Source organism: Aptenodytes forsteri, unplaced genomic scaffold, assembly GCF_000699145.1.
Source record: "Aptenodytes forsteri isolate BGI_AS27 unplaced genomic scaffold, ASM69914v1 Scaffold15, whole genome shotgun sequence".
NCBI lineage: Eukaryota > Metazoa > Chordata > Aves > Sphenisciformes > Spheniscidae > Aptenodytes > Aptenodytes forsteri.
Genome location: NW_008795129.1, coordinates 4,169,307 through 4,193,171, shown reverse-complemented (window position 1 = coordinate 4,193,171; position 23,865 = coordinate 4,169,307). Strand labels below are relative to the sequence as shown.

Below are 23,865 nucleotides of genomic sequence, written 5' to 3'. Positions count from 1 at the left end.
ATTGAAGCAAGGAGATGCTGCAAGAGGAGAGATAATTAATCAGCAAGTTGGATGTTCCATGTTTCTTGCGTGTGGTTGCTCAGGAAGACTTGAATCAGTGACAGATGTAATGTGACTCTTGGCACCCTCAAAAATCGTCAGTCATGCATATGCTTTTTTAGTATGTGTTGTCTCCTCCTGGCACAGGTGGTTGAAGTGAACTATTCCAGCTCCTCTTTCTTGAGATTTTGGTCATGTACACAGTGTCTGTTGTCTGGGTGGCCAGAACCCTGCATCTTCCTCAGAAGCTCTTTCCTGTCTGTGTCCTGTTCCCATGCACCCCAGCTAGTTCTTTAGGTTTATACACTTAATCCTGTCACAAATTGACCACTAGGCCTGTGAGACGCTCAGGCTAACTGAGAGCTCAAAGAGTTATAATGAGTTGGCTTGCAGTTTCTGAAACATAATAGCCAGGCATGCTTTTAGCTTGAGGCAGGCATAGTGTGGTATGTGTTCTTTTACTAAGGTTCAAGCAAACAACAAGCTAAATACGCTTTGCATTTGCACCACGCTCTAGACATGGTCAGATAAACTATGTTATCTCTGTGTTATAAGGGGCACTCTGCATTTCACCCCTAAGCTGGCAGCTACTGTCTTTGCAGTAGGTATGCGTGAAATGTATAAATGCTCCTCCTCATCCTGAAGTTCAGGGACTGGCAGCTTAGCTTACACCCCCGTTGTCAGCTGCTGAAGCAGAGATCCTGGTCCTGTGTCTTGCTGACGCAGCCAAACACGTGCTCTTTTCCGCTGGTTCTGCTGCGTGGGCCATAGCCTCTGGTGAAAATAAAGACAAGAAGGGGAAACAGGAAAGGGAAAGAGGGCTGTGATGGGTGAAGTTGTATTTTAAGCTGCTATAGCTTGTTCTGTTGTGAACATCTGCCCCCAGATGAATGCACAGATCTTTTTTTTTTTTTTTTTTTGCAGCTCAGCAGACTCACTAAGCCAGGATAACTCTCTGGAGTGAGGTGTGCATTTGAGCTGAAACAAAGTCTTTTCTGGACAAGTAACAGTGCTGTAGGGGCAGTGTTGGTACTCATGTGCTTTATTAGGTAATGGAAGAAGACATTTCTTCTCCAGGACTGTGCAAGGTCAGCTGATGAGGTTTCTAAGAGCAGAATTTGGCACAATCTCATTCTCATTGGGGAATGTCTGTCTGTTACTAGGGTTGGAGGGAAACCCGTGCTGGATTCAGACTGCATGCTTTCCCTGGGGTCTTGCACGTTGCAGCTGTAAGTGTCACTGTTATCTCAGGTGCATCCAGTTCTTTACATTAAAGGTCCTGCTCTCAGCTCAGGGCTGCTAGTGAATGAATGAGAGCTGTAAGTTTGAAAGAGTTTTGCAGGAGGTCACAAATTGCAATTTCCTCTTTAATCTGTGATAGGATTAGAATGTTATCTTGTCGTCCTGGGGAAATTGCTGAGCTTCTGTGAAACTTCCCTATGCATAGATCTTTGTGGATGGTGTCTTCATGCGACCTGCAGCATTACAGACCAAGAGTGTACCTTCTTGAGCTACTGAGGAAGAGGGGGCTGCAGACCAGTGATTCCAAACTGAACTGTAAGAGCCCATCCAGTAGTCATCTGTAGTAAAGGCAGAGGAGGCTAAGGAGCATTGCTGGGGCAGATGATGTGTGGTAGGCAGTTTCCCAGCTGTTACCTGTGTGGCAGTGTATCCATGACAAGAATTCCAGAGACGTGTTAATCCAGTCCCCATTTCCATCCGTTGCTAATGCGGGAAGGACTTCCCATCTGGGATTCCTACCTGTGCTTTTGCACATCAGGAAATGTCATGTGAGGTGCGATGGTTATATGCATCAGTCTGATCACAGTCGCTTCGCAGCTGACTTTGCCTCCTAGGTCCCATTTTTCATCTGACATTTAATAATGAGTACCAGGAATAATTAAAAACTGAGCCCAGCCCAAGTAGCCAACTGGAAGTTACTGGTGACATTTGTCCCTAAACCGGAATATTCCCACAGAAGGTGCCTTTGATCCTGTGGGTTACCTTCCTGTTCTCTGCCAATTCCCCATCTGCTTGATTGTTTTTATTTTATCACGCTTTTCTAGTGTCTGGTATTTTTTCATATTTTTTCTTCCTGCTTTCTCTTCTGTGTCCTGTCCACTCTTGCGGCTTTTCAGACTTTCCTTTCTTAACCTCACTGTTCTCAGAACTATGTGCCGAGTTTCCTGTTCCTGCAACCCAAGTATGGTATTTATTGGACACTTTCTCATCCCTACCTTCCAGTATTTACAGGAGCGACATGGAGTTGCCCTTGGCATTGTAAACAACTCTCGGTGACTCAGCTTTCTCCAAATCCTTTTTGTTTCAAAGGTGAAATTAAAAAATAACTTGGAAACAGCATTTGGGAACACTGAACCAAGAAGAGTGAACAGATTCCTTCACTTGGCTTAAATTTTCTTGAAGGTCATGAAAGCCTCTTGCACTCCACTGCAAAGGCATTTATCTCCTTTCAGTTACATGTCTGTAGTTCTAAAATATAACAAAGGAAACCTGTTCCTTGAAGTTTGGATGAGATGTGCTTTATAGAGGAACTGTGGAGTAATGTATGTTTTTGAGTATTAAGGATATATATTGTCACAGTAGGTTACAAAGGTAAACACAACTTACGTTCTGGCTTCTCACAATTTGCTGAAACACGGGTCCTGTCAACAGGTCTCTTAATAACTCAGTTGTACACTTCGTAAGGATACAGCTTCTCTAAGAGATGCACAAGTGTGTGTGCGCACACTGTCTCAAGCAAAACTTGGCATAGTAAAACACAGCTTGTTTCCTTGATGGAGGTTGAGAACTAGTTTATTGTAACTTCCAATGAACAAATGAAACGTGGCCACTTTCTTTGTAGAACTGAAAATCTGGTTTTAGGTGCTATGCTTGTAGATGAGCTGCTTGGGGTGAAGGGTTTGGAGAGAAGGGGGAGGTGTCTGATACTTTATTTGTTCTGTATGGACAGTTTTATAAAGTCTTACATTTTCCTGTGTTTTTTCTTCTCACCTGCTGCTTTTCTGCATGCTTCTCTCCACTCTGTTGGAAGGGGAAATGTTGCTACAGTATAACACAGTTTTGAGGGGTTATCACAAGATGTTTCACTGCTGAGTGTATCTCCTCGGTAAAGCAGGGGCTGTGAGGTTACCATGATGAAAGATAACTTTCCCTGACTACTTCATCAGTACTCTGCCTGCTTCTCGCAAATGCAGCTGGAGTTGCTCTAGGGGACTTAATGTCCCTGTTCGCACTTGGAGAAGGAGGCTGGCCAGTTGCAAGCTTCAGGTGACAGCAGGAGCTCTCTTTGAGGGCCTTCCCTCTTGCTCTGGGTGTACTGAGGTGCAAGTCCGAGGCCTTGTGAAAGCTAGTTGTCTCGGCTGGTGAGCCGGTTGATGGATGGAGTGGGAAGTGTTCACAGATGCCAGCGAGGGGGTAGGCTGCACATGCAGAACCTATAGGGACAAGCTGTTGCCCAGTCGTGCCATTTGCATTAATATCTGGATGACAGAGTGGTCTGGACAGGCTGCTGACTCCTTCCGAGTGTTCACGTGTCCTGTGGTGTAAGGGCTGACTTCTGAGAAACCACAGCTGTCGTCTCCATGCTGATAGTCCACCAGCTTAGCCAGGAGGAAATGGATGACAAAGTGAGCTGTGTGCGCTGAACAGCAACAGGTCAAAATAACTGGCTGCTTCATATTAATTTCTAAAGCTGCTAAATGGCTCGTGAAGCACGTGGCCATGCCTGCGTTTTCCCTGGGCTTTTCCCAGGGGTGAGTTTCTGCAGGGCAGCTGTGCAGGGAGCCCGGCAGGGCAGGCGAGAAGGGGCCAGTGTGGGGCTGCTCTCTACTGATGCTTCCTGGAGTGGGGCACGTTCTTCAAGGGGAAATGTGGTTGGGTTTCTTGGACCGCATCTCCTCCCCTTGCTGCTGTTCTCACAAGTATTTCACAGACTGTCAAGTGTGGCCTGAGGTAGCCTTTGTTTAAAGGGGAACAGAAAGGCCCTCCAGTCAAGGCAGAGCCGTTTATAACCACGAGCTATTGACCTACAGCAGCTGCTCATGGAGAAGCTCAATTCAGGTATTCACTTAACTTTCTAATGAGTCTGATCTCTGCAGTGAAGGCCTCTCTAGCCTGGGTATCATTACAATGATATAATTGCTGAATCTGTATATGCAAGTGGGTTGTCATTACTCAAGTATCTTAGTGAGTGGGAAGTCTGATCTAACTAACGTCCCTTTAGAGCATGGGTTTTATCGAATGTATTGGGATGGTTTCCTCTTCCAATGCTTGCATGTTCACAAGTCATTTGCAATTTCACAAAGTGATTTGCAATTTCAGAATTTTCTGAATGAAAAAACTGATGAATAATTCATACCCGAAACTCCGAGTGCTTGTTCCGTCAGCTGTTAATCCAATTACTGATTAACATTGCTTGCTTCTTCCCGGATTACCTAACAGCTCTGTTCTTACATATGACCTCCGGGCAGTCAACTCTGTCACAAGAATGCAGAAGTGCAAGACAGGATCAGGCAATGCCAGAATTTCTTAAAAGCTCAAGTTACTCTTTATCTGCTAATTTGTTTCTGGTATCAAATAACATCAGTAAAGCAGAGAGACTGGGGGGCTTGTTCTTTCCTTGCTCCCCTCGTACCCTTGCTTACTGTAGATGTTGTAGCTGAGATCCACAGCTTTAGGTTTCATTTTCCTCTGAAATGGACCGTATGTTGGCCAAGTGAGGTACAAATTACCACACTAATGGTTCCATATTGGGGTGGGGATGATGCCCTTAGTATCAGGATGCTGGCAAGTGTCAGCTTGTGTATATGTTGCAGGAACATTAATGCCTTGCTGTAATTTGGTCATCATTGGCTCTCTTATCTGCGGTGAGCTTAGTCTTTCTGATTTAGTCATATTGGAAATGACCAACAGAGATTACAGAGGCACTATTCTAGTAACAGTTGCCTCTTCTCCTCTTCCCCAAAAGACATGGTGTCTTGCTCTGCATATGCCAAACACCTGATGTGATAGCTATCATGTGAGGGAAGGATGTGGGACCAGTGCTTTATTTTCTCCTGTCCAGCTGGGCAGCTTGGCACTCCCAGGTGGGAACAGTCCACCTTTCCCTAAGAGAAGGGTTCCCAAAACTAGGGTCTGGCTCTTGCAGCTGATGACTTTGGACAGTATCAATTAAAATATTGAGTTAAGGAATTTAAAAAAACTCAGTCCATTTTCTGCAATACTTAGTACCACTGTCTGAAAATCCAAGACCACCTTCAGTATATAACCTTGTGTCAAAGTAGTTTCTTAGTCAAATCTGCTGATTTGTGTTGGTGCAGTATGAAAATCTATTTGCTAAATTGCATGTACTGTTCTAGGTTTGTTTAAGAAATGTTGATGTTGGTGGTGATGCCTTACTTGAACTTTACAGAGCTGCAGATTTTTGGCTCTACTCTTTCTACAGCAAACATTAAAGCAGCAATCTACTTGTACTCATGTGAGTAGGCTTACTTGCCATGTGGAGTGATTCACATACTTAAAGTTAAGTGTATGTGCACCACTATTTGTGACAAAAATTTCAGATGAATGAGTCGCTAAAATTTTGTGGCTTAAAACCTGTCTCCTGAAAGCAAAGTTGCATTCATATAATTCATAAAATCCCATTTAAATGTATAGAAAATATATATTAAAAAATGTGCATGACAAAGAATTTCAAATATCCTAAGTTTAAGTCTTTGGTAATAATAATAATGATAATGAAGAAGTCTAGATTTAAATTCCTGACTGACTTCTAGCTTCACTGTTTGAAACTAGCAGGACGTGAACTCCTAATAGAAGCCTGCTTTAATAACTTTAGCTCTCTTGATTTGTGGAAACTTGATGTACCCAGAGTTTGGGGGATTCTGCGTAGAACCTGGACTGTTGGCAGCTTCACTGTATGGATGCCACAGGTTAGACAGTGCAGTTGGTCACTTAGGTCTTTCTCATCAGGACTGAGCATTTTAAACAGAACATTTCTTACTAATATAAAAACTGCCAGTCCAAATCTGAGATTTTATCTAGTAAATAATTTGTACTGCTCTTTACAGATGTGTTTTAGAGTAAGTAGTAAATAACAAATAACTTCCAGAACATTGTCTTAAATCCTTGACTGCTCCACAGTTTTCCAGGGTTTGGAAAATTTTGGCCGTGGGAGACAGAGTTTTAAGAATTCACGCTAGTCTTCTGACAAGGGGAAGTCAGTGACTTTCACCCCATGTTTGGGGAGACAGGGGAAAAAAGGTGTGAATCATGTGAGTCAAGAGGTAGAAACTAGATAAGAAAGTGCTCTCTACTAAGTAGATACAAAATCGTCTGTTGTTTCCTTTCTGTAGTTGGGAAAAATATTTCCTGCCAGGGTTAGGAGACCTGTAATCTATTTTAATTCTTGCTAGTTTTTTTTTGCAGCCAGTGATATCGATTCAGTTTGTTTGCTCTTCCATCAATATCCATGCTGTTACTGGGAAACAGGAATGAGAACATTGTTTTGTACACCCAGATTGTAGGGTTACATGTGTTTTCTTCTACTCTTGGGTCTGTTTGGGTAGAGTACTGTTATTCTTCAAGGCAAAGGCTCTGGTACATTTCAATTTCACTGTTGTATAGATACAGGAGCTTATAGTTCTCGCTCGAGGAACAGGATCCCTTCAGACTGTTGCCTCATGTTATATTTTGTCGACACAATAATGAACTTGGGAGTTGGGGTGAGCAACATAAGCAGGATCCAGAAAACTAAAGATACTACTGAAATGAAAGAAAAGTTGGTTTTCTTAATTTACTTTAGGAGAGGAAGACTAAAGGCTGCTGCTCATCCTACAATGTACTCAGAGCGCAGCTGGAGTCAGATGAGTCCAGTTGCCAATCATTCTTATATTAGACATTGACATACTAATTTGCCTATCTAACATGAGAAGGGACTGTCCATCACGGCAGAGTGGCATTGTTGTTTGTTTTGTAAGCATGTTCAGTGCTACTCCAGCACTTTTGTGTCTTTATGAATGTTCCCCAGCAATCCTCTTCAGGGAAAAGAAGAGGAAGCTCTGTAGTTTCCTTTTCTTCAACTAGATCTCCTTTTCTGAGCATTACTTTGAGAAGAATAGCAAGTTCCACCCCACCGCCTCCCTGGCTGTTTCCCAGGATGGATGTGTATGACATGCATTTTCAGCAAAGGGGAGTGATGTAACAGGACTCTGTATGCTTTATTTTAGACTCAGGCTGTGACTCTGTGACTGATACAGAAACAGAAGACGAGAAGAACCCAGTTTACTCCCACAGGCTTGCCATGAGTGGAGAACATGGATCATCCAGGAGCACTGGGGACCATCCAGTGGTGCAGCCTGACCGCATACGGTGTGGGGTACTGTATGTCCACTCCTTGGGCTACGTTCTTAGTGTGGGCTGGTGCAACCTGTTATGCTGCTCTGTAATGGACAGCTTTACAGGCCTGGGAATTAGTCTCTAATTCCTTTTCTGTCACCTTCCCTCTCAGCCCCCTGCCCTCAGCGTCTCTGTTTCATGAGCTTAGTTCCCCAGGCCTGGAAATAGCTTGGTAGTATGCAGTGCCCAGTGTTGTCTAGGCTGCAATGTCACTTATTGACAGATAGTCTCATTAACATAGCTGCTTGTCCTGTGTGCTGTGAGGCAGGTTCACACTCTTGACTTCCCGTCTTCCATTCTGGTGAGATTGAGGGGTGGTGGCAAGTGGGGTAAGGTGATTGTAATGAACCAATTAACGCCACAGCCTGGGTGCAGTCTAATATGACAATTCTGGTGCACGTTCTGCAAGTGACTCCGAAGAGCTTGGATCATGGCTTCCTGTCTGAAAAACAGCATTTCTTAGTATAGCATCCCCTCAGATGGAAAAAGTCTAAGTTTCTTCCTTTCTTTCTGTTTAGAACAGGGCTGTGCTGCTTGAGGGAGGAGACTGATAGAGTTGAAACGAAATAATTTTATAAATCTAGCTTTAATCAGTTTATAAATCTAGCTGATAAATCTGGAGTTTTATCAGCTTAATGCATGTATCTATGCTGGTGCAAGCTGTAACAGAAGCCACCTGCCCAGTTACTCCATGACTGGAAGATGCTCCTGAAAACCATTCAGGACCGTAAAAATGACAGATGATAATTTATGTGTTAGTTGCAATGACAACAAAATCCCTAGAAAAGGGACTTAACAAAGTAAGTGTTCTTATGTTGTGAACCTGCATGTTGTAATGACTTTTCTCTTAGGTGCAGACAACAGTTTATATTATCATGAAATGTAAACTAGATGGCGAAGTGAAAACTGAAGTTGAATTCTCTCCAGAGAATGCGTCATCTGTGCGTGTGCTGGCTGAGATGGAGAATGAGTACACAGTATCTGTGGAGGCTCCAAGTAAGCTGGACTGTGATTTTTTTTTCCCCCCCTCCTCTCCCTATTGCTTCCTTTCTATCTCATCCTGCCTGTCCTGAAAAGTGCCAAAGGGATAAGGGTAAAGGTTGCAACACAGGAAGACTTGAGGCCAGGAAATCTTGAACTTGCATTCTCATCTGCGATACTTTTGTGATGAGGAACTGAGATAGGCTGCTGCTTGGGGGCTGTGTTTTCCCCTCAGCAGTGGCAGGGTTGCAGTGTGGAAACACCTTACTAGGAGTTCTGAGAGCAGATTGCAGCTGTAAAGCACTTTGAATTTAACTGTGTGTTATAACCACCACCACACTAGCGTTGGCAGGGCACCAAGAGAAGGTAAGTGCCAGAAAATAATTGCATGACTATGATCTGTCTGTGATCAGAGCTGAAACTATTTATCCTGGCTTGCCTTTTAATTTAGACACGTTGTGTCGCTCTAGGTATTTACATTTACAAAACTGTAGGTTGTCTAAACTTTAGGTTCACTAAACTTTAGGGGCAAGATTTCAGAGCCTTACAGAGTGATAGTAGTTTCCCAGCATGATTTTATTTAATCTACTTTGGTCTGTCCTCTTGAAGAGTCATTGTACCAGCTCTGAGAATAGAGACTAATAGTCATTATAGCCACTCCCGTAAAGTCAGTGAGGTGGATTGATTTAAAGAAGGTGTCCTCACCCACATAAAAATGTTCAACTTAATCTGTCTTAAATCAAGACTTATAATTTAAACATGGACCTGGAAACTAACTTGCACTTTGAATTATAAACATGACCTTCACATTGATGGAGTGTACGACTATGTAAGCTCTGCAGTTTCTAACAGTAAGAGAAATATATTTTTAATTCCTTTTGTGCGTGACTGTAACTGTTTCATCATTTCCTGAGTTATTAACAGCCAAGCATATATACAGGGAAAGATTAATTTCAGTGGGATTCAAAATATTTGTGTTTCAAAAAGAAAGTTCAGACCTATGAATCCACACTGGACAAAATATCAAGAAGCTCCCAAGGTGCAGGTAGGAGATAAATCCTGTGCATGGGTAAAGTTGCAAAGCTGGAATTCTTTTAAGTTGATTTCATTCAGGGACTAGTGAGGCTGACAGGAATTGCAAAATCCCTAGTGACTTTTCTGGTTTCTCTCCCCTTCTTCCCCAGCTCTCATATGTTATGGCACAGCTTAGAGACTGTTCCAAAGAAAGCCAGGGGTGGAGAGATGTGAGGCTTTCTAGTTTGAGGTGGTGTACTGTTGACATTAGTGGCCCAGACTACTGTTAGCAGAGGACCTAGCAGGTCACAGGTGATGTGCATAGACATAGCTATGAAGAAGGTAGTTCCAAAGTACTTTCCTACCTAGTGTTCAGACCAGCATCATCTGCTTTTTTTTCAATGACTCTTCATGAATTCAATACAACAGAAACTGTTTTGGTATCCAGCTGGCAGTATCTCCAAACTCCTCCTATCCTCAGGATATTTGATGCAGACTCATTCCCATTGTTTGTTCTTAACAGTGATTTCTTCTCTTTCTTTTCAAAGATTTAACCTCTGGGACAGTGCCTCTGCAGATATATTCAGGAGGCTTGATGGTGGGAGAAACAAGCGTCACCTATCATACCGACATGGAGGAAATCAGCAGTCTGTTGGCTAATGCAGCCAACCCAGTACAGTTCATGTGCCAGGTAATGACTCTAGCAAAGAGCTGCTTTGGAAACCAGCTCTTTCAGAGCTGGTCCACAGGCTAGACAAGTGGACATAAGCAAAAGTGCTTGCCATGAAGTAGCTCTTCTGAAATGAAGAAATGCAAGGTTATTTAGGAATTTTCACATAACCTTAACATCCCCTTTTAAGAGAAAGCATTGGGTGCTTTTTCTGTCTCTGGAGCAAATAGCTGTCTAAGGTGATGCGGGCTATCCAACTAACAAAAATGCAGTCAGTCAACACTCACATTTAGACCTTGATGACTTGAAAAGGTTGGGATGACAGAACTTGGTATAACTAAGTACCATAAAGAAATAAATTGTTTCGAAATTTGTACCTAAGCGTTCTTGGAAAAGATGTGTGAAAAGGTAGCAAAAGATTCATACTAGCTGAATGAAGTAGAGTAACATAAAGCCACTCCTCAGTTCTCATATTTTGCACAGTTGGGGTACCTGAACCCTATTAGAGGGGTAAAGCTTGCACAAGCAATTTCTCCAGATGTGTTGTCTTTGCTGCCTGCCTGCATGTCCCTGATCAGCCATGTAGCGGAAGCCTACAGAGTAGTGGTACTAGTCACCTGGGGCAGGGGAGCCTGTCTTTCCCTTTCTTTCTAGTTCAAGTTGTGGAGCAGTTGGTGCTGGGCTGTGCCTCTACTTGGGGAATAGGCATGCTTCCCAGTCTTTGGGTAAGAACCAGTCCAAAAGCCAAACCCAGTGTATGCCAGAGCAATTCAAAATGGGCTAGTTCATACTTAGAGCAGGAGTGACACTTCATTGGAACAGTTTCAGAAGTAAGATTATACCTGTCAAGGAAGTAGGAGGTAACGGTTTTCTGTGCTTCCAGATGCATGAGTGGCTTTCTCATTGTACTCTGTCTTGTTATGGAGTGTACGGTTCTCATCTGCTCAGATTAATGATGCTCTGTTTCTGAACCAGGAAGCTATTCGTGTTCTTTGCTTGACCTGAACATTGCTACCTTCAGTGTTTATGCCTACTGTTTTCTGATATGTGCTAAACAAAGAAACACATTATAAATCTCACCTTAACTGAATCTCCGGACTCCCCCAAACAAAATTGCTTTCCACTTACCTCTAGGCCTTTAAAATCGTGCCATACAGCATAGAAGCACTGGACAAACTGTTGACTGAGTCACTCAAGAAGAACATTCCTGCCAGTGGCTTACACCTGTTTGGAATCAACCAGCTGGAAGAAGAAGATATGACAACAAGTAAGTTGAAAAAAAAGTTGTTTTCTTTTTAAACTTCATCTGTATCAGTTGTTTTACCTTGGAGTGCCTTAACACTGCAGTGCGTGTTACCTGCGCAGGCCGTCTCAAAATATCTTGGATCTGAGCCAGGAAGCTAAATTTCTGATGATGCCTATAGAAGGGGGATTGCCATTTGGGTCGGGTGACCCTTTTTTTATTACATGCATCAGTCTCACTTGCACTGTGACAGATGCAGCTATGTAGACAGCTTCGAACACAACTGAAGTGAAAAGATGATGCTCCCCAAAATGTCTCCCATATTTTCTCCCTTGTTCTTCTCCCAGTCCCACGTGGCATTTCTCCCCAGCCCAGTCCTTTCCCCCCAACCCCATGACTCTTCTTTAAGGTGCACAGTGGGCACTCAGCAGTTGGATTGGTGTGGCACCATGACATGGTTGCCTTACAGCAGCTGGATCCTACTGGAATGATGATCTAAGAGGTCCTTGCAAACCTGTGATCCTACATACATTAAGCTATTACAGTGCCAGATTCCCCACTAAAGGTCATAGGACTTAAGCCTGGAGATGTGCTAGATACCTCAGTTAATTTGTGCAGAGTTACCTCCATTTTGAAACTGTATATATACTTTTCAGGGCTTTCACACCTGCTTTGGTCTGCGTGTTCACTAGGAATTTTGTTTCTCACCTACTGGCTCTGTTGCTGCTAGAGAGAAACTTAGATTCTAACAGGCTCCTGTTCTCACAGATCAGAGGGATGAGGAGTTGCCGACACTGCTTCACTTTTCTGCAAGATACGGGCTGAAGAACCTCACCGCCTTGCTGCTTACATGCCCTGGAGCCCTGCAGGCCTACAGTGTAGCCAACAAATATGGCCACTATCCAAACACCATAGCAGAAAAGCATGGCTTTAAGGACCTCCGCCAATTCATTGATGAATATGTGGTAAGAGGAAGCAGCAGTCCTTCTGCATTGTCCCACAGCAGGTGTGGGCAGTGGCACCAGGCTTGGCACTTAGTGTTGTGGGAGCAGGAATGATGGGGGTAATAAAGGGTGCAATGTGGTGTGGTAGGGTGTAGAAGACAGACATCCAGCCACACTGGAAGCTTCCAGGCTGGAGGGTTGGGTGCATCTCTGGAGCTGGGGAAGTTCTTGGGGCTTTTGCACAGAGCAAGTAAGATGGAAGCAGAGACTGCCATGCTGGGTTTCCTTATCCATCCATCTAATGAAGTTTCTGCAGGGATGTGGTTGGTGCTTGGTGTACTCTTCTAACCTCTGATCTTGGGAAAACTACAGCCCCTTCATTCCACTTACTTTTGGGAGTAATGTGGGAACAGAATACGTTTGGGAAGGTACAATCTGAGGTGCTCTCTGATTAGTCATAGTACAGTCTGGATTGCTTATTAGCTCATTTACAGCTGATCTGTGTAGTCTGCCTGCTCCACTTGAAATCCATTTCTTCCTGCGTTAGGATAGCTGTCTGTTCCCTACATGTTCTCTGTGGGAGCCCAATTCACAATTCAGTTCTCTTTGAGCTAACCCCATCCACAGAAAACAGCACTCTGACTTTTCCAGATTATGACATGGACCTGACTCCAGCTGCATCAGGCAATTGTTTCTGTGGGGTCCTTTGGTGTCCATGGGGTTTATCCTTTCTTTTCCATTTGAGTTGTTTCCAGCCTGTATGTTTCAAAATAACAAGCAGCTCCTTGACTCAGATCACGTGAATTCTTGAGCAGATTTTATTTGCCTTTGCTTTCAGTTGAAAAATTGTGCATAATTGTCCCTAACAGTTGTCTGAATGGTGGGTGATAGATCTGCCTGCCTTAGTGTGGTTTTGCCAGCTAATTACAGTAGTGTTTAAGCCCTATTTAGGAGGCATGGGTGGTTCTTAGACTTGAGGCTTGCTTCTTGACATAAGCATGAATTTAGGGTTATACATTAGGGCTAAATAAAGGTCATTCCCTGTTCTGAGATCAGGAGGGCTGCAGAAACTGTAAATTGTGTGATTAAAATCTTTGTATTGGGGTAAGTGAGAGATGCTTAGGAAGTTCTTCCAACCTCTTATTGCAGTACCGTGCTCCTCCCATGTCTTCCTCTCCACCAGCACAGTGACAGAGCTGTGTTAAGAGTAGGTCCTGCTTACTGACCATCAACCTATTTGTGCAGCTTAGTACCAGAGCACGCAAATGATCTGCACCACTGTGTCCACTGCAAGGTAGTGACTAGAAGCACTACTAGTATGGCTATCTGAAAATCCCAGTAAACCCCTTTACTCACCTAATTTTCTCTCTGGCAAAAGTTCCTCTGCACCTCCCTAAAGCATCTCATGAGCTGCCTGCCTGACCCATTTTGACTGTGGAGGGAAGCATGTGTAGACAGTTTTGACACACATGCCCTGTAGATTGAAGGCCCATGAGGTGTCGGTTGTGGATGGAAGACTATCTTGTAGTACTGCAACTGGCTAAGATGGCTGTGCTTGTGACATAGTTAGAACCTGGGGAGGAGGCTTTACATTTTGCTCCCTTGCGTGGTTTGGTGAAGATCTGCACTGCCCTCCCACCCACCCCCACCCCATGTTGCAATTATGTGAGAAAGGGTTCTGCTGTCCTGTGAATCGAAAGTTCCCTGTATTACATGAACAGCTGCCTGCTGTGAGGTTTCCTGTTAATCTCACAGAAAAGGGTCTGTGTACTCCCACTCTGGGTGTTACGTGCTGCTGTTAATGCCAAGAAACTGAAACTGAATCTACATCAAAGCTAAAACTTCGCTTTCTTCTAAGTGCTCCGCATGTGGCAAGCTTTCCCCCTTATGGTCAGCTATGCTTACCCCAAAATAGCCTTTGACAAGCATTTGTATTTTTAGAATGAGCTTTGCTTATGTTCTAGGAGTTTGCAGACCTCGGGTAGGAAATGAAATTGAGGGGATGAGAGGCTGTAATGGCTATTCAGAATGTGTCAGCACCAACTTGTTTCACCTTCATTACCTATTACAACATAGATCTTGAAGGCTGGGCCCAGACAGCTGTAGTGGGGATTTAATTCCTTTGAGAAGCCTTAGTCTTTGGGAATGGGCTGCTTTTAGAAGGTTTTTCCCATCAGTGATGGGAGAGTGAGATATCTTTTGCTTGCTTTGATTCTCCAGATTCTTATTTAAATGAGACTTGAACGTTTTTTTTCTTGCCCTCATTCCTCTCCAGGAAACTGCAGATATGCTGAAGAGTCACATTAAGGAAGAGCTGATGCAAGGCGAGGAGGATGAGTCTGTTTATGAGTCCATGGCTCATCTGTCCACTGATCTGTTAATGAAATGTTCCTTGAATCCTGGCTCCGATGAAGAGCTTTATGAATCCATGGCTGGATTTGTCCCTGGTGCCCCAGAAGATCTTTGTATGTATATTCATAGAATCACAGAATTGTAGGATGATTTGGGTTGGAAGGGACCTCTAAAGGTCATCTAGTCCAACCCCCCTGCAATGAGCAGGGACATCTTCAACTAGATCAGGTTGCTCAGAGCCCCTGTCCAAGAGGCCTAAGCTGGTCTGTCTCTCTTATACATAGTAGCGCCTCAGCTGAGTTTCAGAGTAAGGGCAAGTTATAGCTTTTCTGCTCTCACCACAAGGAAACCATGCTCCGGTTCTGATGTTGGCTGGCTGATAAAATTGCTCTAAACCTTCTCTGATTGCCAGTGCACAAGATCAAGAGCTGTTTCTTCAGTGCTTTCAGGACTCCCTGAACCCTGCGCAAGTGAATTAGCATTTGGAAGAGACCAAACTTTCTACCATGTCCTGTTTCTCTCCTGAGATCCAGGGAGGTAGGGACACTCTGACTTAGAGACACTGGTGGAAAAGAACACTATGTAAGATGTGATTTTACTGGCAACTGGGAAACTGAAAAACAAGAGCTGAGCTTCTACCTCACCAGCCTGAGAACGAAAGAAAGCAAACATCTAGAAATATGTGTACTGACAAGATTATAACTGAAAAATCATTATTCTAATCTACTTGGTTTATTGCTAAAAATATAGCGCTAATTCTGATAAATATGCAGATGTTTAACTTTTTCACCATTCCATTAATATTCAGTGAGGCCGATTGCAAATATCAAGTTAAGTACCTGTGTTAAGCAATTGTAAATTTGCTGTTCTTACTTATCTGCCTATTTGATCTGGCTTCATCCCACTGATATATTTTATGATTCCCATGATGAGCAGATAATCTAGCTTATTATAGTTTAAGTACCTGCATAAGGACTTCTAGTGTTTCTGCAGTTTTAAGTGTGCTGCCTCAGGGGAAAAGCTTTCTTACTGAAACACTTTCGCTTATAGACTATATCTGTCCTGGGCTGTTTTTCTCCTCTTTTAGATTAAACGATGTTATAAAACACATTTTCGTTGATTATGGAGTCCAGAAGACTTTGTCAGTTCTCTGCCTGAAATCATAAACTCTTCTCTGCGAAGTTTTGTTTGGCCACTGCAGGGATAGTTTTGCTACCAAAATCAGGATTATTCTCCCTTCAGATGGAGATAAGCAGTAAGGCCGGTTGGACTCCTAAGGAACAAAGCTGCTGTTGTTCGCAGTAATGGGGGTGAGAGTTTCTAGATGTTTGAAAGCTCTGCTTGCAATCAGTGCACCTCTGAATGAGGTTGATTGACGAGGACTGTGGAGGGGGAAAAAACATGCTTAAAACCGCTAAGCCCAACTTGTCTTCTTCCACCCCTGAAATGTCCAGATCTCCCAGAAACTATGCAAGGGATATTCCTTTCTTTTGTGGATGCAAATCAAGTTCCCTGTCATGTACCACTTTTGAACTGGACTCTGAAAAGCCTCTTTGAAAATATTCTCATATTGGTTCAGATTTAGATCAGAATTGCTTCCTGTCAAGAAAACCAAGCAAATCTATGATTTGCCAGCCCTGCAGACTGTTGGTGGAAGAACTAATTGTTTTAAGGCTCTTGTTTCTTCTCCACTGCTGAAGACCTCCCTCAGTCTGCTGTCTCAGTTGCTTGTGTGTGTCCCCCCTTGCCTGTTTCTGTCAAACAAGCCACATTAAGTTAAACAGTTCCAGTACACAGGTTTTCCTGCCCTCACTTACTCTGATTGACAGATCTCAGGTGGGAGTTCGGCTGGTGTTTTGGATGAATGCAAGAAGCAGAGCCTGCTTGGCTGACAGGCATGGAGATGGAGAGCTAGGAAAGGTGGTGCATTTGAAGCCTAAGTCAGGCTGCTTTCCTTAAGCCTCCCCAGTAGCAAAGGCCCAGCAGGCATATGTCCTTTAGGGGAAGCTTCTGCAAGCACAGCCACATAAGCAGGGTGGCAGAGGTCTCTGGGATCAGCACCAGAAAGTTCTCCCAGTGTGCAAATGTGCTGTGGGCTCTGCAGGACTAGTAGGACTAGAAAGGTAAAAACCCAAGCTGTCCCTAAAGTAGGTACTTGTGATTCTTTTACTGAAGAGCAGAGCTGAATGAGTCTGCATTTTAAAATGTTCTCCTCACTGGTGAGATGCTGTATATGGCTTATCTGTAATACCTCAACAAGGAGCGTGAGTGCGTTTCCTGCTTCTTCTGGAGTTCTCCTAGTGTATTGTTCCTGCACATAAATCTCTGTTACCTTCCACTCAGGAGTCTTTTACTGAAAATCTCTGTTTTTCTTATGTAGTCTGTTAGTCTTTCCCTGAAGAATATTTACAGCTTGTCTGAACGGTGCTTAAAATCTACCTGTATTGCAACAGGTAAGGTTAAATTGGCACAATGCTTGACACTTAGATTGGTTCTCTCAAAGTGAAGGTGTTTCAATATTATTTAGAATACCAGCACACAGGCAAACCCTCACTGAAATTAGTGGGAGTGCTGGCTGGTTTAGAACTGCCATCACAAATAAAGGCTTCAAGTTTTTTGTATGGACGTAAAGGTTTGTGATGATGAAAAACTCCCTAGGAAATCATAACTTATACTGAGGTACTTTGTCCAGGTCAGAGTAGCCTTTAGGTGAGTAGTTATGGCTGTAGTGTAGAGGACAATACCTGGGCTATTTTAAGTGTAGACATACTGTGGCAGCATGCCCATTTATTGTGATCAAGATGTGCTTCCACCACAGTTTTTCAGAGGCTGATCAAAGGAAGATTTAAATACCACAGGGTGAATTTGTCTGGCAGGAACTGCTTTGAGAAAAAGGTAACACAGGACTGGAGCCATTGTAATGAGTTAAAAGTAGTAGCAAATACTTGAATACTGGAGTGTTCTGCTAGTTCTTGTATTCTTCATCCCACTTCTGACTTTTCAATGCATTTTTACGTGTGTGGTTTTTTCCCCTCTCCATTTGGTCCTGGGGAAACATTTACAGAGAAAGTGCAGGAGCTGTGCAAGGGCCAAATTTGGTTAAACCGATGCTGCATGAGAGTTGCACACACCTGTGTTGAGTTGCTAGTTGTCCCTTTAAGTTTTGAGATAAATGATGGAATTAAAAAAAACAGAAAAGGTTTTGTTCATCTACAGAACACTGCCTCCCCTTCTGCTGGGGGGGAGCGTTCTTTCCCAGGTAGGTCTTAAAGCCCTGAGCAGTGTAGATCATAAAGTACTCTAATCAAATCGGTGGGAACTTACTAGCTCCTGCTGTTACCTTGTTTGCTGTTCTTTAATAATGAGATTGAATTGCCATATTTAATTTCTTATCATTAATCTAATTGTTCACACTTCAGAAGAGCACTTCCTTCTTATTATACTTTTCAAATACCTGTAAAGTCAAACATAATTTTCCAGAATACGCTCCAGGTTGGTGCAGGTTGCAGCTGAGTCACTCACACACTGTAACAAACAGCAGCTGAATAGCAAAAAGGGAGAGTTATCTCCATCATACCAGTCTGGTAGTATGAACTACAGCATCAGATAAAGTGCTTTGCTTTTTCTGCTTTTCTTTCACCAGCACCTCCTGCTGATTTTTGCAAAACAGAGTATTTTGAGTAGGCTGGAGTTGCGTGCAGGAGGGGCTCTGCGAGCAAGGACCCTTGAAAGTGCAGAAAACCTGTTTGATTTGTGTGAAGATTAAACTGCCTAGTTTTTTTGTGTGTGTTACTATGCTGTTTTACTTGGGGAAAGAGGTAGGCTGTATTTCCTCTGTTCAAGGTCAGTGGCAGTGGCCAAGGGCTGGTAGAAACAAGTCCAGACTCTTAGCACTGTTTCCATATCTATGAACTGTGTGGACACTCAGACCCTAGATAGTGTGAGTTTCATGCAGAGTTTTAATCCTTTATCCTAGAGAGTTTCAGCTGACTAAAATCTATTGTTCTGTAATTTGCAGACCTCCAACACCTAAAGAGTAGATGTTAGTTCACATCTAAATTAAGTTGTGATGCCCTTATTCTACTCTTGCATATCCTCTCCATCCTCCACCATTTTTATTCTCTTGAGACCAAGCTTTCAACACTGTCCTCATTGATTTTTATTTTTTCCTCAGTTAATGCAAGGAACAGCAGTCTCCTCGTCATCCTTGAGCAAACTGAGAGAATTGTGCACAAAAATATAACTGCTTATAAAGTTCTGAGCTGTGATTTATGCCAAGACATTGAAGCCTTTGTCTTGCGTAATAAAGGACTGGTCTCTGTGAAGAGGTAGCTGACTTTATGTGCAGGAATACCTGGCATCTAGTGTTTGCAAATGTTTAAAGGGGGAAGGGTGTTACTACTTTCTAAAGGGTGCCCACGCATGGATATTTTCGCTATTGTGAAGGGTCTGTAGGTCATAACTCATCTTCTGTATGTCTGTCTGTTTGCAGGTTGGTTGAGCTCCCTTCTGAAGCCTTAAACCCTGCAAAGGGAAACTGAAACTCTTTGAATAAATATCTTTTAGCTACTAAATTCTGACATCTAGGAACTACTTAACCCTCTTCCTGCTAACCCTTCAGACCAACTTTCCCCAGCAGCCTCAGGAAAATCTGTGGACCTTTCCTGTGACAGCCAGTTTGTGTGCGCCACCTTCTTGTCACTTCTGTCTCACTAGCCTGTTTTTGCAGCAAGTGGAACAGAAGGTGTCATCGACGAAGTCGAGAACTTCTTTTCAATTTTGGTGCATGGGTGAGATGTTAGGTCTCATCTGTATGCAAAACAGGCCCGTGTGCAAGAGGGTAGCAAGGTGGCAATCATGTCTTCTAAGGAGAACTAATTAGTTGATGAATTTAACTACATTGGCTATGTGATAGAAAACAAACCCTGCAGTATCCTGTTACGCTGCTGGTTTAGTAATCCTGCAGAGCACAGCCAAAACTGGGAAGATGCTGTTCCCTCCACAGAGAATGAAAGGAACTTCGCACACCTGTCACATTCTGTTCTGCCCCCAAATCCATAAAGTAGTGGCTTTCCTCTGGGCCTGTATTTGCTACAGGTTCATTTCTAAAAGCTGTGTTAAAAATAATCAAGGTGGCTGCAAGGTGGAAAAACTGCTCTACGGAAAAATACAGCTCTGTAGTGCTGATTCTTTAGGATGCTCAAATGTCAAATCTGTGGTTCCATGTAGTGCAGTGATACTGAAGTGAAATTTATAGTAGGTTGGTGGTGAGCAGATTAGCTCCAGCAGCATGCAACTTGGCATGGACTGCAGAGCTCTTGAGAAGCTGCTGGTGTGGTTAGTCCACACAGCATGCAGTACTGCTATGGCTATGCGGAGGTATTCCTGTGAGGTTAAAGCTAGGTTGGGTGCATTCACATGACTGTCAGTGGGTTCTTTGACAATCATTGTTTAAAAAAAACCCACAACATTCTAACAAAGCAAAATCTTGCTAGCATATTCTTATCCCTTTCTCATAATCTCCTCAGCTTTGCAGGAAAAAAATAAGAAAGGTCAGCAAATATTAAAAAGACGTTTATAGAGAAATATTTCATATTCTTTTATGTAACCCAAACCATCTAGTTTACATAGTAATAGATATTTCACGATGTGCCTCAACAATTCACTTATATCAATAAGCTTCAACAATTCATTTATATCACTCTTGTTTTTAATATCATTAGGAACATGGTTTCTAACACTTTATTTTAGTTTTAGGATTAGTTTTAGGGTTACAATGAGGTTGACCCTTTTTTTAAAATCAGAATTCTTCATGTCAAAACACTGACTTAACAAAGTATCTTATTGTTTGTTGTCACTCCTTTCTCAATACTAAATTATCATCTAACCCTGTAAACACCTTCCAGTCCAACTAATTAACTCAGCCAGCTGTTTTGACTTTTATCCAATAAACAAAACAAATGCTATCTTCTGTGTCATGGGCAAATTGCCCTTAATGTCTTGTTTTGCCAAGTCACAGAGTTTCCACTCAGTTTGGCCTCTCAGGAGCACTGTGCAGAGGCCAAAACCTTCACCTGGCCAACACACTCTCAATAATAGCTAATCCTCAGGGCCTGCTTGGAGCCTTGTCAGAACTTCTCAATAAGCAATGTTAGTCACCCTCAAGCGTAAGCATCAGGCAGCTGGCAGAGATTTGTGCAGAGTAGACTGAACATAGCAACTTAGGAGCCTTTTTTGAGCCAAATGTCTGGTCAGTTGCCCGGCTTCCTCTCAGATTTTCACCATAAACCAAAGGTCCGGTCAGAAATATCACATCATTTTATTATATTGTATTACATTGTTCTACATGTTTAAGGGCATAATCAACGGGTTCATCTTTCTGATTTTTTTCAGATGTAGAGATGCTTCAGTCCAAACCAGACACTCCAGTTGCCGGAGATGAAGTTTCTCTAACTACAAAAGACTCAATGCTCCGCAAGTTTTTAGAAGGTGAGACCTGTTTGGAGAGAGGGATGGCAGTAGCAAAGTTAAAGCAATTAAATGGAACTTGAGATTTCTCCTTGATCTGTTAAGGATAGGAGCTAGTCCACACTGTTTGACGTGGACAGTTTTGCCTTAGTGGGTACAAACGAGGCACAACAGAACAAGCAGCTTGTGAGGTGATTTCACAAATGCGGTTTAGTTTCTTACCAAAGAGGAGGAGTGATTTCTAGTTCCAGTCCCTGCCTACCAGTGAGTGCAAGCACACAGCTGGTGTCTGTTCAGGAATGTCTCTTTCTTCCTTATCTTAGTGATGGGAATTAATTCTGGTGTCCTGATGTGGGTGCAGGCTCCCCTCATGGGCTGAGGCTGAGTAGAGCAGCACAAGCTAGTGATGAATTTTAATGTAGATGCTTTATTCAAAAGTCCATCCATTGAAAACAGCAGCCTGGAAAGAGGAAAAGAACTGCTGGCTCCCAAACCTGATCTACGCTCTGCCTCTTCAGTGCTCCCTCTGCCTTCTCTGACCAAAGCCAGGCCTTAGCTCCATGCTATCCCCACTGAGCATGATCGGGTTGTTCAAGCCTTTTCCTTACTCACCAGGTTCCATGGGATACAGGCTCACTTTTTGTAGGTGACCCAGCTGGACTCAGAGCAAGATTAAGTCTGGGGCTCTCAACATCTTGTTCTGTTTTCCCTGCCAACACTGATGCTCTGGCAGTCCCATTGCATTGACTCAACTAGGTGTTACAGCATCGCTAAAGGAAAGTCAGTCCAGTGGTTAGGTATTCACTTGTGACTTGGTAACAGAGTAGGGAGTTAGCCCAGGGGCTCTTAATTCTTTTTGCTAGCATGCAGAGGGAAACTAGCTTTTAAATCAGGTATGACAGCATTTGCTGATTTTGTAGCCATGTTAGGAGTGAGAATAGAATGGAGATGATGAGGTGGTATAATGGTAGCTGGGCTTGTTAAGTACAGATGTGCATACCCAGCTCCCTCTGAGACACGTTGTTCTGAGATCAAATGTATTGTCAGCTGATGGCGATGGCTCATTTCAGACAAAGGAATAATTCTCTGTAGTACTTTGTAGACTACCACAAGTAGCTTTTGGAAACCAGTGCTCTGTTTGATTTCTTAACTGTTATAATATGTTAATTAACTGGAATTAATTGAACTAACTGTTCCTTGAGCTCTTAAAAACAGTTATGAGGTTTTCCACTATGGTTTCTTCACCAAAACAGATGGTACAGGCTTAGTGGCAAACACTTACATGCTACTAGATGTTAATGACTTTATCAAGTCCTGTCTTGAAGGGCTTTGGCACTTTAAGTCACTGCAAAACTGGATGTTTTTGCCTGTGAAATGGCCAGCTTGGTAAGAATGTGGTACATAGTTCATCTGGAGGGATCCAGCATTCAGTGAAGTGGCCAGGTTGTTTTTCTTACAAACTCTACTCTGTTGTAGGCAGTAGCATGGATGTGCCAGATTCAGAGGAAGGAGGTTACCAGCAGTATGGTGAAGATGTATACTACTCAGTGGAACAAGATACTTTTCCACAGGAAATGGCTAGCAGACCTCCAGTTCCTGTTCCAAGACCAGAATCCAGCTCTCCACAGCCGGACAATGAGCTGTACATCTCCAAAAGTGAGTTGGGTACCAGGACCTTAACTGTAGAGTAGTCAACTGTAGAATGGCCTTGACATGGGCTCCAGTTGCCAAATAAACGCCAAGAAAATCTACACGTTTTTGAGACCCCTGGATTATTTGGCTCTGGAGCTGGATTACCTTTGGGATCCAATTACAGATCTGTTTTTCATCTTCTGCCTACTGTGAAAATGTGGGGATGTTGTATCCTGAGGTCTTGGCCTGAGCTTGCTCTTAATGAAAGCAGTAGGACGACAGATTACACATAAATGGTATAAACAAATCCAACTAAACAGGAAAGATCCTGATATTATAAGGACACAATCAAGCTAATAAATTGAGACATTGCTGCTCTGTAATGGTATCATTGATTCAATAGCATTTGTATAGGACATGATTCTATACCTCAATACCTCGCTCTGAGGTGGGCTTTAATTGAAATTGAAGAAAATTGTGCCTCTTAGTTCACTAGGCAGTTTTGGAAATCTTGGTCATATTTCACAAACATTCTAAGAACTACAGTAATGCGTGGGAGAGTAATTTCAGTGACTCTTCCTTCCCCCTGTGACAGGACTGTGGGGAAAGCATGTCCAGCTTTCTCTTGGAGGTGGCTGAGCTAAATTCTTTGAGGTCAATAGAAGGGGAGTTCTACTGTACAACTCCTTATCTTGTTTTCTTCAATGGACTTAGTAGGGTAACACAAGCTGTAATGCAGTGCAGAATTGTGTGTGCTTCCCATATTCATCCTTGCTATTTCTGTCTTCATGAGATGCATTTCAGTATCTAAAGAGTGTTTGTTTTACAGTTTTTGCACAGAAAGCTCAAAGATCTGAGAATCTCTATGTCCCTAGAGGAAAGGTTAAGAAAGGTAAGTCAGAAGTTCACCCTGAAAATCTTTCTAGTAATCCGAAAGAAAAACTGCTGAGGTAGCTTCATTTGTGTGAAATGTGACAGAATAGTCTCTTTTACAAATCATAGAATCATTAAGGTTGGAAAAGACCTCTAAGATTATCGAGTCCAACCGTCGACCCAACACCACCGTGTCCACTAAAGCATGTCCCTAAGCGCCTCATCTACACGTC

At 43.0% G+C, this 23,865-nt stretch overlaps 1 protein-coding gene across 1 annotated transcript in view; it reads left to right on the top strand.

The window, feature by feature from the left end:
- The window catches only part of PIK3AP1 (phosphoinositide-3-kinase adaptor protein 1), a 41,372-nt gene that overhangs the window by 10,004 nt on the left and 7,503 nt on the right, over window positions 1–23,865 (top strand). Inside the window, exons 2-10 of the mRNA XM_009277695.2 lie at window positions 7,287–7,435; window positions 8,307–8,451; window positions 9,999–10,141; window positions 11,255–11,387; window positions 12,132–12,328; window positions 14,583–14,772; window positions 21,053–21,148; window positions 22,604–22,783; window positions 23,589–23,651. Of these exons, the coding sequence (XP_009275970.1) occupies window positions 7,361–7,435; window positions 8,307–8,451; window positions 9,999–10,141; window positions 11,255–11,387; window positions 12,132–12,328; window positions 14,583–14,772; window positions 21,053–21,148; window positions 22,604–22,783; window positions 23,589–23,651 (1,222 nt within the window). The 5' untranslated portion in view covers window positions 7,287–7,360. The remainder of the gene's footprint in view (window positions 1–7,286; window positions 7,436–8,306; window positions 8,452–9,998; window positions 10,142–11,254; window positions 11,388–12,131; window positions 12,329–14,582; window positions 14,773–21,052; window positions 21,149–22,603; window positions 22,784–23,588; window positions 23,652–23,865) is intronic.